The sequence below is a fragment of the Odontesthes bonariensis genome, chromosome 10, assembly GCF_027942865.1.
Source record: "Odontesthes bonariensis isolate fOdoBon6 chromosome 10, fOdoBon6.hap1, whole genome shotgun sequence".
Lineage (NCBI taxonomy): Eukaryota > Metazoa > Chordata > Actinopteri > Atheriniformes > Atherinopsidae > Odontesthes > Odontesthes bonariensis.
The window spans coordinates 8,326,215-8,339,656 of NC_134515.1; the positions used below are offsets into that span (position 1 = coordinate 8,326,215).

Genomic DNA, 13,442 nt, shown 5'->3' on the forward strand with positions numbered 1-13,442 from the left:
CTACCAGGCAGAAACACGAAGCTGCGCACAGACAGCAGTACAAACCGTTCAGGTTCTCAGCGCTGTCGATCAGGAAGTTGTTTTTCCTCCTCACATTGATCGTGGCGGGGTATTCCTCCTTCAACAGGGAATACACATACTGCAAGAAGAAGAGCAGCGAAATCAACATAATCAGTGCATGTGTGTGAGCCGGTGTCACGTAAACATGTACTAAACCACTTGGTTATGAGCACGGACAACAAACAGGTTGAGTTCATGCAGTATGCCGCTGGTTTGTTTGGAAAATTATCCTTTTTGTTGATCAGAACTGATAAGGATAACTTGTTAAAAAGTCAAAGTCCAGTTTGTTAATGTAGGTTTTAAAACTAGAATAATAAGTAAACAGGAGGAATTATGAGAGAGTTCATTTCTTGAACCTCCTTCTCGTCACCTGGTGTGGCTGACAGGTGATAAAGTAGACTGATGGCTGAGTGGCGTCCGGCTCCACAAAGGCCTCCACCACCACTGACCGATTCTCAATGTCCAGCACGCACTCGTAGTCCAAATGTTCATCCTGAATGCCAAACACATACGTTATCCAACACAGATTCATCATAAAATAAGCATATTTTGACCGTTTAAAAAAAAAAAAAAAAGGCGCGTAAAAAGACTTGGGCTGTTTTCGAAACCGCATACTCATCGATCAGACAGTATGCAGAGCGTTTACCCACAATGCATTTCGCTCCTGCCCGAGCCGAAATCAGCCGGCCTGAAGCTGATTTCCCTTAAGCTCTAAACTCTGTAAACTTTAGCAACATTTGAAACATTTTCAGGTGAGAAAGTAGTCGTTTAGATCCCCAACGTGTTGAAAACCTGACAAAATACCGGCTATTTACAATTTTGTTCCCACGAATCCGGCGCTACTAAAGCTAGCCGCAGTGAGCAACTCACTTCCGGTTATTTTCACAAAATAAAATACCCGTTGCCTTTTATCATAGGGAAAGCCATTACAATACAATTGGTGCTTTTGTTTTGAAAACAGGAAGTGAACCTACCCTCGTTGTAGCTAGCTGGAAACTGCCGTTTAGACAGGAAATGACGATCGGCGACGCCACATTACGTTGCATCTTGGGTAGTTTGAGTATGAGTGGTAACCTCATGATGCATACCCAACATTTCGGCGAATCTAGTATGCATCCGGGAACTTCTCGCTTACTCAAACTCGCTTACTAACTCAAAAAGTTAGTAGGAGTAGTGGGAGAAGTATGCGGTTTCGAACACAGCCTTGGATTTGTTTCCTCTTCTCAAAGAAGCTAAAACGTTGCCTTCCTCACAGATCGTTACGTTACCTCAAACAAGTTCAGGTGTTGGCCCACCAGCGTGATCTTCCTCTCCACATTGACAGGCAGGAGAGAAGAATCCTGAACTCTCTCCACACACGGGCATTCCTGTGGAGACATTGTGAGACACACCCAAACATAAAACAGTGCAGCCTTTAAACACGGCCGGCCTCTGTTTGGTTGCTAAATGAAGCCCGGCGTTATCGAGGATCTCTCGGGAGGTTTCGGATTCTTGAGCCTTAAATTTAACAAACAAATTTTTGTGGCGACACAGCGCATAGGGGCACCGTCAAGAGATTCACTGAACTGTTCCTTTAACTGAGAGAGATTAGCGTGAAGCATGAAAATCAGTGTGGGTTTTATCGCTCTTCTGAATCTTCCAAACCCAAACATTAGTCATCAGGGCAGACACATTCCCAAAAAAAAAACAAGATGGTCCACAAAAAGAAACAAAACATGTGGAAAAAAACACATAAAACCGATAATGATATGAATGTGAGAAAAACCTAAGAGGGGAATTCTTCTTGAAAGATGATCAGAGGTGGAAATGTAATTGGTCCTTTAGCTTGTAGGAGGAAACGCTGAGTTAGTGAAACCTCATTACTTAACCAGCTGCCCTAAACAAGTTGACCAGAAATGAAATGCAGAGGCTGGACGAGTCAATAAACCCGGCAGGTTAATGCTTTAAATCACTCAGCTGCATCTTAACAATTGAGATTACATTGATTTTGTTTCAGTCACAGCCAGATTTGTAGGCAGGAGAGCCTGAAAGGAAAAACTGCGCTTGCAGTATTCAGAATAACCGACCCTTCATTAAAGCTTTCATCCTCGCTGTATTTTCTACTGTAAAGGAAGAGTTTGACACTTTTGAAATATGATTTAGGACGGATTTAAATGAGAGAATGGACACCCTTTTCTCATCTGATAAAAAAACCAAGCTAAATCAAGTTAAAACAAGCTAAATTAAATGAATCTATAATTAAATTAAATAAATTAAAGTTAGATAAGAAAAGTTAAACTAGGCTAAAATAAGGTCAAATAAGTTACAACAAGCTAAATTAAATGAATCCATAATTAAATAAGCTATATTAAAGTAAAATAAGCTAAATTAAATGAATCTATAATTAAATAAGCTAAATTAAGGTCAAATAAGCTATATTAAATGAATCTATAATTAAATAAAATACATTAAAGTTATATAAAAATAAGTTAAAACAAGCTAAATTAAATTAATCCATAGTTAAATAAGCTATATTAAAGTAAAATAAGCTAAATTAAATTCATCTATAATTAAATAAGCTCAATTAAGGTCAAATAAGCTATATTAAATGAATCTATAATTAAATAAAATACATTAAAGTTATATAAAAATAAGTTAAAACAAGCTAAATTAAATTAATCCATAATTAAATAAGCTATATTAAGGTCAAATAAGCTATATTAAATGAATCTATAATTAAATAAAATAAATTAAAGTTATATAAAAATAAGTTAAAACAAGCTAAATTAAATTAATCCATAATTAAATAAGCTATATTAAGGTAGTATTTTACATTAGCTGTGCTAATTTAAGTGGGTATCAATCTTTCCTTCTTGCTCTGGACATGAAAATAAATGTGTAGCAGTGTTTCGTTGCCACATTTCTGCACCACCTCTTCACTCACCAGAAAATACTCGGCTGAAGAATCAGATTGTGGGTTTGCTGCAGAATCAGAGTCGAGGTCAATAACTGTCTCGGGTGGTTGTGTAAAGATGAACGGATGGACCACAGATGGACCCGTTTCAGAGTCCGTCTCCATCTCTTCCTCTGGCCTCTCCCACCCAGTCAGCCACGGAGGTGAGACATTCTCCTCAGAAGTGGTCAGAGGAACGGCCTCCTCGTCGTCGCTGATAGAGCGGTCGATTAAAGGGGCCGCTTCGCTGGAAGTAGTTGAGCTTATCTCAGAAAAAGAGCCCACTGCTTCACCAGATGGTTCAAAAACACCCAGGAGAGAGTCTGCAAGGCCACTAGTGCTGCTGGGAAACGTAGTGTGGGGAGGTTCATCTGTGATATACAGGGTATCGGCATCCTTTGAAGAGTCACTCGTAGTGGCACCAGCTCCTTTGGTCATCCCCTCCAGATCAGAGAGGGACCCCTCTGTTGTGGTGACATTGGTGTGTGTGGTGGTGGCCTGGGTGGAGATCCTGACAAACAGGGAAGTTGTGGAGAAGGTTGCTGGTGTGGTGGATTCAGCATAGGGGGTAGTGGGGGGTATCACAGTGGTGGTGAGTGAGGGGACAGCTGCTGTAGTGGGAGCAGATGTCTCTGTGGGTGGTGGTTGTGTTGTTGTAGGGGGGGTTGTTGTTGTTGTTGTAGGGGGGGTGGTTGTTGTTGTTGTAGGGGGGGTGGTGGTTGTTGTTGTTGTTGTTGTTGGGGCAGTCGGGACGGGAGGAGGTGATGGGGTTGGTTTTCTGGTGGGTGGTGGGATGGTGGGAGTTGGCGGTTTGAACTTGATGACGGAGGAGCACGAGTAAACAAGCGGGGGGGAAAAAAGGAGAAGAAACAAAGGAGGCGGAGGACAAAATTAGGATAAAACAAAAAAGGGTATGTGGAAACAATAATAAATAAAAAAAAAATGATTTATGGTGTAAATTAAAAACTAAAAAGCAAAGTAAAACTAAACCAAACATGACAGACGTGCATGAGAAAATGTCTGGTGCTTCAAAGTGAGCAGCGTTTACCCATTAACGCTATTAATGTTTCTCAATAAAAGGACAAAGCCTTCACTTTCAGAGCTCAGGGTGACTCACGTTGCGGTTGTAGATGGTGACTCCTTGGCTGCATGTGTGTTCATGTGTGCAGACGTGCTGGTGGATGCACCAGTTACACCCCCAGCGACTGCTAACACAACCTTGGCACCTAGCAGAGCACACAGGACATTCTTGGCGTTACGAAACACCTAGACGAAACGCCTCGCAGCCTGCTAATACACAACGCATTTCCACTTGCTGAGTAAGGAGCTGAAAAACGTGCGGCGCCGTGTACTCACGGCCTGCGTCCAGAGAGCTCCTGGACCAAGCTGCAGTTGTAGAAGGTGAATTCAGTCTCGGCGACGGTCACGTTGACGAAGCGCAGCGACAGGGTCACCATCACAAACTCTGAATTAAAGGGAAACGTCGGAATTAAATGTCGGCATCAGTGGTTTGAATTTCTTCAGCTCTATTCTCTGTAAACAGATGAAGCTTCAGGCACTGGTTTGGATTGTAGCACAGGAGGGTTTGTCTTTGGACTCCGATCCGTTCCCACTCGAGACGTTTCTGTCCCCGATACAAGCGCGATTTTTTTTTGTTCAAACTTCTTATCAATTCTAAAAAGTTTATATCAGAACATCCTCTCTATACTTTAGCCTCGTTTCCACTGTCAGTGTCTTGGTATTAAGTAAGCAAATTTCAGTGATTAGCTGTAACATACTAGCCTGGCTGACGCGTCCACATCTCGATGAGATGGTGGTCTGGGAACTAGGTGTGCATTTTCCCGTATTTGAGGCGTGGTTTACGAATGCCTAGAGCCGTTTATTGGGCGCTACGAATGTCTATTAAATGGCGTCTGGTTCTTCCCATGCTGCTTTGCGCGCGATTCATAGCCAATTGTATCACTTATACCAGATGACAAATGTAGAGCGACAGAAATTTGACGAGGAAGAAGAAGAAAAAAAAGTAAAATAAAAGTAAACTTGCGTTCTAAGCTACTTAAAACCATAGACATAGAACGCCTATGCTTTCTAAAGCCTGGTTTATAGTCGGTAACGCAAGACGCAACGCAAGACGCAAGCAGCAACGCAAGCCCTTGCGCGGTAGCAAGCCCCCCCTTGCGTGCTTGCGTGTGTCACCTCAATTTTCTAAACTTCACGCAAGACGCAAGCGCAAGCCACTGGCTGTGGTCGAAACCGCCTACTACTTGATCGATCTGACAGTATGCAGAGCGTTTACACACAGTGCACTTCACTCCTGCCCGAGCCGAAATCAGCCGGCCTGAAAAGCTGATTTCCCTTAAGCTATAGGCTAAACTCTGTAAATATATAACTTTAGCAACATTTGAAACATTGTCAGGCGAGAAAGTAGTCGTTTAAACCCCCAAGGTGTTGAAAATCTGACAAAATACCGGCTATTTACAAGAAGAAGAAGAAGCATGAATCTATGGAAGAGAGACTTGCCAAAGAGCTCCTGGCGGTGAATTTCCTTTCATCGTAGTAGGCTTGTCATTGAAAAAACCCTCTACTCCACCTACTGTCCTGGCGGTGAATCGCCACGCAGCACACGCAACCGCCGACAAAGCAAAATGAAGTATAAACGTCTCGAGCCATTAACATACGCGCAAGACGCAAGACGTAAGGGCAGTTAAAAGAAGTATAACTCAGCCTTAAGGCTGCATCGAATGGTAACGTTGTGTCCGCTGTCATGTTGGATTAACACTCTACAAGCTTCGGTGTCGCGCATAGACGTCGTCATCGTCTTGCTGCCCCCCCCCGTTCTGTGATTGGTTCCCAAACTCAGGCAAAAATAAGGGCGGTGGTTTCCAGGCTGCCTTTGCAGTGTGAATGAAATCGCGCGCAAAGCAGCATGGGAATTCCCAGGCTAGTGATTAGCTGTAACATACCTTAATTCTTCTAAAAGTCATTATGTCCTAATATCCCTATTCACTAGACTGTTGGCATATTTTAGCAGTTTGTCACCAATACAAGCGCAATTTTTTTTTGTTAAAACTTCTTATCAATTCTAAAAAGTCCATATCAGAACATCCTCTCTACACTTTGTGTAACATTGCAGGAGTAAAACTGGGACGACTCGAGCTGGAAGATCAGTGTGATACAAGAAGATTTCATCATCCCGTTGAACGCAGCGTGGCTATCGTTAAGGGTTGAGCTGATCATGTGACTCGTGTTGCACGTCTCCTGTGGGAACAGCTCCAAGTGATTCAGAGATACTGGAGAGCTGCTGCTGTTCTATTCATGGGAGAAAAACACTGCTGTGTGTAAATCCTCTGTGAGGTGTTTACAAACCGCTTCAGTAATGCATCTGCAGTGATAGCTTAGATTAACATGTGCTAACCACCTTACATTGACCGTGAGGTTCAGGTGTAATCAGACTGGACGTCCTTACGAAATTTAACGTTTCAGTCACATTTAAATGTGTTTTGTTTTCATGTTTTCAAAGCTGGGACACGCTGGCTAAAAAAATAACATCCAAACTACCAGCTATCAGGAAGTTTTGCCCCCCGATATCCATCCAACAGAAGCACAGAAACATTCGCTAATGCCCCAAGACCAGAGGTGGGTAGTAACGAGTTACATTTACTTGAGTATGTTTTTGAAAACATTATACTTCTAGGAGTAGTTTTAAATCACTATACTTTTTACTTTTACTTGAGTAGATTTGTGCAGCAGAAACTGTCCTCTTACTCCGCTACATTAGGCTACAATGAGCTGGTTACTTTTCTTCTTACCTCTTTGGTATTCTACACCTCATTATTTTTATCCCCCCGCGTACGCCTCATTTTAATGTTTTATTCTGACAGAGAGAGAGACTTCCGCCAAAGGCTCTACCACCTGACTGTGTTTCACCAATCAGACGTAGCCGTGCAGTCTGGTCACGTGACCATACTCAATCTCAGCGGCGGGACGGGTTAGCTTTAGCATTAGCAGTCGTAGCAAACAAACCAAGAAACAGATGAAAAATGTCAGAATCAACGGTCGGAAATGAAGACACAGACGAGGCCTCATACTGAAAGCATGTTTACCTTACAAAGAGTGAGAAACAGCAGCTACATTATGTGTCTTCTGTGTCAACCAAAACAAACGCACATTTCAGCAGAAACTCAACATCTAACTTGAGGAAACATGTAGCGCTAAGTTTCCTAAATTTTTTTTTTTTTTTTTTTTCCATAGATAGGCGAATGTTTGTTTTTTAGGTTACATATGTTTTTATGTTAACATATGTTTAGGTTACATTTTGTCTCTTATTTTTCATTGAAGTACTTGAATTTACCTGGATTATTTTAATTTAAGCTATTTTGTAATTAATTCATTCATTTTATCAATTTGGATGAACTCCAATTTGCTTAAAGATGATTATTTAGTATTTTTGTCTGTCTGATTGAATGCTTGTGTTAACAAATAAATCAGACGTTACTCAGTACTTGAGTAGTTTTTTCACCAAGCACGTTTTTACTCTTATTACTCAAGTAATTATTTGGATGACCACTTTTTACTTTTACTTGAGTACAATTTTTGGCTGCTCTACCCACCTCTGCCCAAGAGTCAACAGTTTAACAATTAAAGTTAAGTTTTTTTTGGGGGGGCTTTTTAAGCCTTTAATGATAGGACACCTGGAGAGAGACAGGAAGCAGGGGGCAGAGAGAGGGGGAAGACATGCAGCAAAGGGTCGTCCGGTGCGGGACTCGAACCGGGGTCAGCTGCATCGAGGACTGTAGCCTCTGTACATGGGGCGGCTGCTTAACCCACTACGCCACCGACCGCCCCTAAAGTTAAGTTTTTAAAAAAATATGAGGGATTTGGTACATTTATGGGGACGAAAACTCACCGTCTCCGTGACTAATGGGGGGCAAATTGCTGGCATCGGGGGTGGAGCATATCACACCGGTGGTGGTGAGCAAAGCAGGAGTTTCTGTGTCCTGGAAGAAGCAGGAGTAGGCCTCTCCTTGTTTTAGACCGGGGAGGCCTTCCACTGATAATGCCATCTGGATGGGAGTGGGAACGTCCAGAGAGAGGGAAGAAGACAGAAAAACGAGTCATGGACGGTCGTAGCTGGCACAGTATAAAACAATTTCCTGCCTTTGCCCACTGCATTACGTCGGTTTTCTCCCCGCGGCTGATGTTATAGAGGCTGAGGTGCTGGACACCGAGGCACTGCTGTGTCTGGTTGAAACTCCACAACCACTGGCCCTGCACAGACCCTCGCTGGCACTCCCACCGCTGGCCACAGCTGAAATCCCCATGGAAACGTTACGCGTCAGAAAGGGAAGGAAACGGGCAACAAACGGCAGTGAAGATGTAAAGAAAAAGTCAAATAAGCTCACCGTCCCTCCAGGACACACCAGCCACAGTACGGGTCTCTGGCAGACAGACAGGACTGACAGTCCAAGTAGTCTCCACATTCTGCCACGGGACGCTTTTCCACCTGAAAATGACCATGTTAACAATCAAAGACAACAGAACCAGGGGTTCTACTCTTAAAGAAACAGGACTGTAAAGAGGAACAAACTGTATTCAAATCTGATTCTCCAGGAATAAGAATAAAGAAACGATGACTCAGCGTGTTGGTCAATGACCGCGTGGCGAACAAATCAAAGAAATGTGACTCCCTGATGAAGGATGAGGCCTTTTCATTTGGATTTTTGTTTGATTTGCAACCACAGTGTTGTGATTTTGATTTACACACCGAGCATGCCGACTGATCTTTGCTCAACTACTGGAGAACGTGTCATTGTTTCAAGCCTCTCTCCCACTTTTTATGTGAAGCTCTTTGTTCTCTGTACCTCTTTTCTTAAGTGTTTTTCAAGCCCATAATTAATAAACCTTTAATCCTGTTTGCAAACCCTCGTGCTTTTGATGTGAGAAATATTTGTCTCGGGCTTTAAAATGTTGCTGAAACTCATTTCACAGCAAATAAGAGGAAACTTCAAATGTAATCCGTCACTGAAAAACAGATTTAACTGGGTCAAACATGCTTTCTTCTGATGGACAAAGTCTAAACGTCGGGCTCTTTTTCTCCTCGGACAAACAAAGTAGGTCCACAGTTTATTTGCTTAAGTTGGCACACAGCCAGATCCATCTCTGGCGAGTTGTTAATAAATAATCGATTTAATCTGGGCTTGAACAAACATTAAAATGTGCTCGTCGTTTCCAGCTGTGCGTCTCCCAGAGTAGAGCAGTGATTATTCATAAGAACCGATTATTTCTGAAACAAATCCTGACGGTAAATCAAAATGCTCTTTTAACAGATGCAGTTGGTGGTTTAGCATCGTGTTGCTGAAATAGTCAAAACCTTCCCTGAAAAAAGACGTCTGGATGATCATTTATGTTGCTCTAAAACCTGTAGTGAAGCCTTTCCTGATCTGCATGTGCCCAGTTTCATAGACACCAATGTACCCCCGTACCATCAGAGATGCAGGCTTTTGAGCCGATAACAAGCCGGATGATCCCCACAAGGTATGAATTTCATATTTTGATCCATCTGGCCACAGAACATTTTTATTCTTATTTTGCCTCGGTTCATTCTAAATGAGTGCAGATGGAGCTTCTTGAGTTCTTCTCAAATTGATTGATTTTTTTTTTCTAATCTATTTAGTCATTTATTATTATTAGTTAGTGTTGGTTGATTTTTTTTTTAAATTCTATAGGGCTCGGGCACGTGACGTCACTACGTGAGCGGCGGCCATACTGGAGGCTCAGAACTGCTTTGTTTACATTGTTTTCCACTGCGCGCAGACGTACTCCCGCCTGGTCTCGGAACTTTCTTCGTTGGTTTATCTATTTTACTTATTGTCTTTGCCACTATGGTCGCACGTTGCTGTGTCGTGGGGTGCAATAGCGTAAACCGTGACAGGAATGGGGGGGAAATCGTAAATGGTTTATCTTTTTAACGGTTTCCTGCTTGGAGGCACACCCACGGAGACCAAGTGTCCGAGATAACAAAGCGTCGTCGACTAGCATGGATCGCTGCTGTAAGACGACCAAGCATAACTTTCCACTCAATCCCGGTGTCGATGAGAGTGTGTTCTCTGCATTTTCATTCTGGTAAGTTACAGACTTTTGTGTGCTGAGGTAAAGATCCCCGCCTTCACAAGAGGACACTGTCAGTTGGAAGCAAGGGATGTCTCAATGGGTTAAAAGCGGAGGACAAATTTCGTGTGTATGCATGTATACATGACAATAAATCTGATCTTAATCTTAATTTAATGTGGAAAATTGCCCATCTCCAAATTCACATGGAAAGGGCGATTGGAACTGTCAGAAACAATACACCTTTTTTTCAGCAAAAGTACCTATCAACATAGTTTTGCCATGCGAAGGTGAAGACAAAACATTCTTTGACAAGATTGTGTCTGTATGTTGTACTCTGACCACCATGAGCAGGAGTGTTGTGCAAAGTTGAAGTAGTCTGAAATAAATATGCTTTGAGATACAGCCAAGTGTGTGTGTTTCATTATTTATTTACAAGTAGAGTAACATGACAAAAGTGTAAAGTGTCATTATAATTGAAACTGTTGCAAAGTATAAGCACTGACACCACATACTATATACGCAATTATGTCCGAAAGGGTGAACTTAGGCAGTAAATCTTCGTCGACAGTCCATTCCTTGCTCGGTATTTCATAAGGGTCCAGTCCGTTTATAACGCCAATCTTCTGCATGTACCGATCTCTGGCTTCCTTCTGTAATGTATCCCGGTATATCCCACATCCTTTCTTCGATTTTAACATGCTTTTCTCTCACTTTTCTCTCACTGTTTGGTCCTTGATCTCCGTCTTGCCTCAGGGTTTGTTTACGAGATTGTGCCTCCAATATGGCGACCATATCCCAGAATGCAACGCGTGTGCCCGAGCCCTATTTAGTCATTTATTATTATTATTATTATTATTATTATTATTAGTTAGTAGTAGTATTTTTATTAGAATTGGTATTATTATTGTTGTTGTTAATATACAATCATTGTAAATATTAATTTTTTGAGCTACTTGACAAATTTGAATTTCCCCCATTGGAGGATGAATAAAGTATTTTTCTATTTCTATTTTCTTCTTCTTCTTCGTCATTAGCATCACTGCCCGACTTCACCTAGTTTTCCACTATAGCTGAATGTTTCTGCTCTCCTTCTCTGACATTATTAGCAGCACGGTGGTAACGTTAGGGTCCTTCAGCTTATCATGTCAAACAAACTTATGTCAAAGGTAAAATGAGTCACGACATCCTACAGAAATCCCACCCATTATAAATGTAAACATACTTTAAAAGCCACGTCTGACAGCTCAGTCTCAGTCAATGGAAAACGATGATTACACTGGACGTCTTGCTAGTTTTGGCAGTGCAGATTATTTATTGAAGAATTAGTTCTGTGTAACTGATTCCAACATTTTTCCACACCATGGATGGATGTCAGATCTGTCCAACATACTCATAAGGTAAAAAAACAAACACACAAAACAGTGTGTTTAACACGGAAAATGTGCATAAAATCCTGAGCTGATGCTATTCGTGGTCATGTATGAGGGATACGGTTTTACAACGTGGGATCAGAGTTTTGTATTTTGAATCATGAGGCAAAAAGCTTTGCTGCCTTTGAGGTCACCATCACTGTAATTTAACTTTAATTTAATGGTCTGGTTCCACAATCGTCTGTAAATGACAAAGGAATGAAATCCCCTTGGAATATTTAATATTTTCCATCGACTCACTGTCATCTCTGGTTAAGGATGTTAGCTGTCAGAGAATTGTTTCGGTCTTTATTGTGTTGTGGTGCTCACAGGCCTTTATTTAAAAGGTCAATTTACCCAAATGACTAAATTAGTATTTCATTCTATCATATATGAAGCTGCTTAAAATCATTGGTAGCTTCTTGCATGAATGTCAGTGGATAATTAGCTTACAAGAGAACTGTTTATTATTATTATTATACTTTTTTTTTTCTTAAATGGAAGTTAACTGACCCGAAGCAATCTGGCGACATGTCATGATCAGAGTTGACCAACTAATATTAGCATTCCCAAAACTTGCTAGCTAGAGATCTTTACTCTGTTGCTAGCTACTCAGAGCTAAAGCTAATGACACGGTTCATTACGGTTCATTATATTTCCTCCACATCACCTCTCTTACTTCTTGCCTAACTCACTATGTGAGAATAATTGCTCGCGTAGCTGATATCATAAAGATGCTAGCTAGCTAGTTTAGCATATTTCAAATTAGCCACAATGCTAACTCGTATGCTATCTAGCTAGCTTATAACACAACAGATTTGATGGCGTTATAAAGCCACAACTCCTACAATAGCAATAAAGGATAATTTTCTTTATCAGAGTGCTACAATACATATTACACATTTTTTTCTTTAATATTTCTACTTTGTGAATTATCAGTTTGCAAGATGCACATGGCAGTTTGGCTTTGGCTACATTCCCAAATAGTACAATACCTTTTTACCCCAAAAATCTCGTTTTAATTTGCTTATCGACATGAACTTCAGCTCAATGCTAGCTGCAACACTCATTATACTTAATCTGTTTTAAACATATAAACTTAATGTAACTAGCTAGCAAAAAGGCGTTCAACGCTTTAGGGCGTATAAGTACAAGTATAGACTTGCAGTTTCCCATATTAATTTATCAGCATCTATAGCTACCCACACACACTCTGTAGGGAGTGTGCCAATACAATGGAGGGCACTTTTTCAGATCAATACCATTGTTATGTCTGACCTGACACCTCCTGCTGACTGTTGTGCCCATCTCAGTGGGGTTGGTGACTTCTGACCTAGACTGCCAGCTGGCCTCTCTGCTTGCTTTTATATCCTTTGCTTCTCATTCTCTTTAAGAGAGACACAGCTTGAGGAAGTATCAAAAGCTTGAAAAACTCTGACAATAAATCGTCTGACGATTAATGGCGAGACATGTTCAGTATCGTGTATGGAGACATCTGGGTGAGTGGCTGAATGTGAAGAAAAGCAGCGTCTGTTTATACATCTGTTGGGTATTTTTTTTAAAACATGAAACCTAAAACTATCCCAAAGTACATAACTGCGTTCATTGTAGACTTACAGCAGTTTTGGTCATGATGTAGATGTGTGATCCGTGCTGATCCAGTAAGAGGTCACTGTTGATGGGGGAGTTGGGATGTATCGTTGTGTTCGCGTATACCTCCACAACGCCATCTTGGCCGAGGTATACCTGAACAAAAACACCAGAAAAGCTACTTTAGCCATTTTAGTAACTATCGCTAGCACATTTAGACGTCCACAACAGGATGGAAAGGCATTTTATAAGAGGTTTAGTCCTCAGACTGCAGGACTAAAATGTAACACCGACAAAAACAGAAAATAATGCAAAAGGACCACCTTCTCTAGCTTACAACC

General features: G+C 41.4%; 1 protein-coding gene across 1 annotated transcript in view; it reads right to left on the reverse strand.

The window, feature by feature from the left end:
* The window catches only part of LOC142390575 (plexin-B1-like), a 93,835-nt gene that overhangs the window by 27,750 nt on the left and 52,643 nt on the right, over positions 1–13,442 (reverse strand). The window contains exons 6-15 of the mRNA XM_075476119.1: positions 13,129–13,257; positions 8,395–8,495; positions 8,168–8,300; positions 7,899–8,055; positions 4,349–4,457; positions 4,110–4,218; positions 2,984–3,808; positions 1,329–1,427; positions 431–553; positions 46–139 (exon numbers count right to left, since the gene is read on the reverse strand). Coding sequence (XP_075332234.1) covers positions 46–139; positions 431–553; positions 1,329–1,427; positions 2,984–3,808; positions 4,110–4,218; positions 4,349–4,457; positions 7,899–8,055; positions 8,168–8,300; positions 8,395–8,495; positions 13,129–13,257 — 1,879 coding nt within the window. The remainder of the gene's footprint in view (positions 1–45; positions 140–430; positions 554–1,328; positions 1,428–2,983; positions 3,809–4,109; positions 4,219–4,348; positions 4,458–7,898; positions 8,056–8,167; positions 8,301–8,394; positions 8,496–13,128; positions 13,258–13,442) is intronic.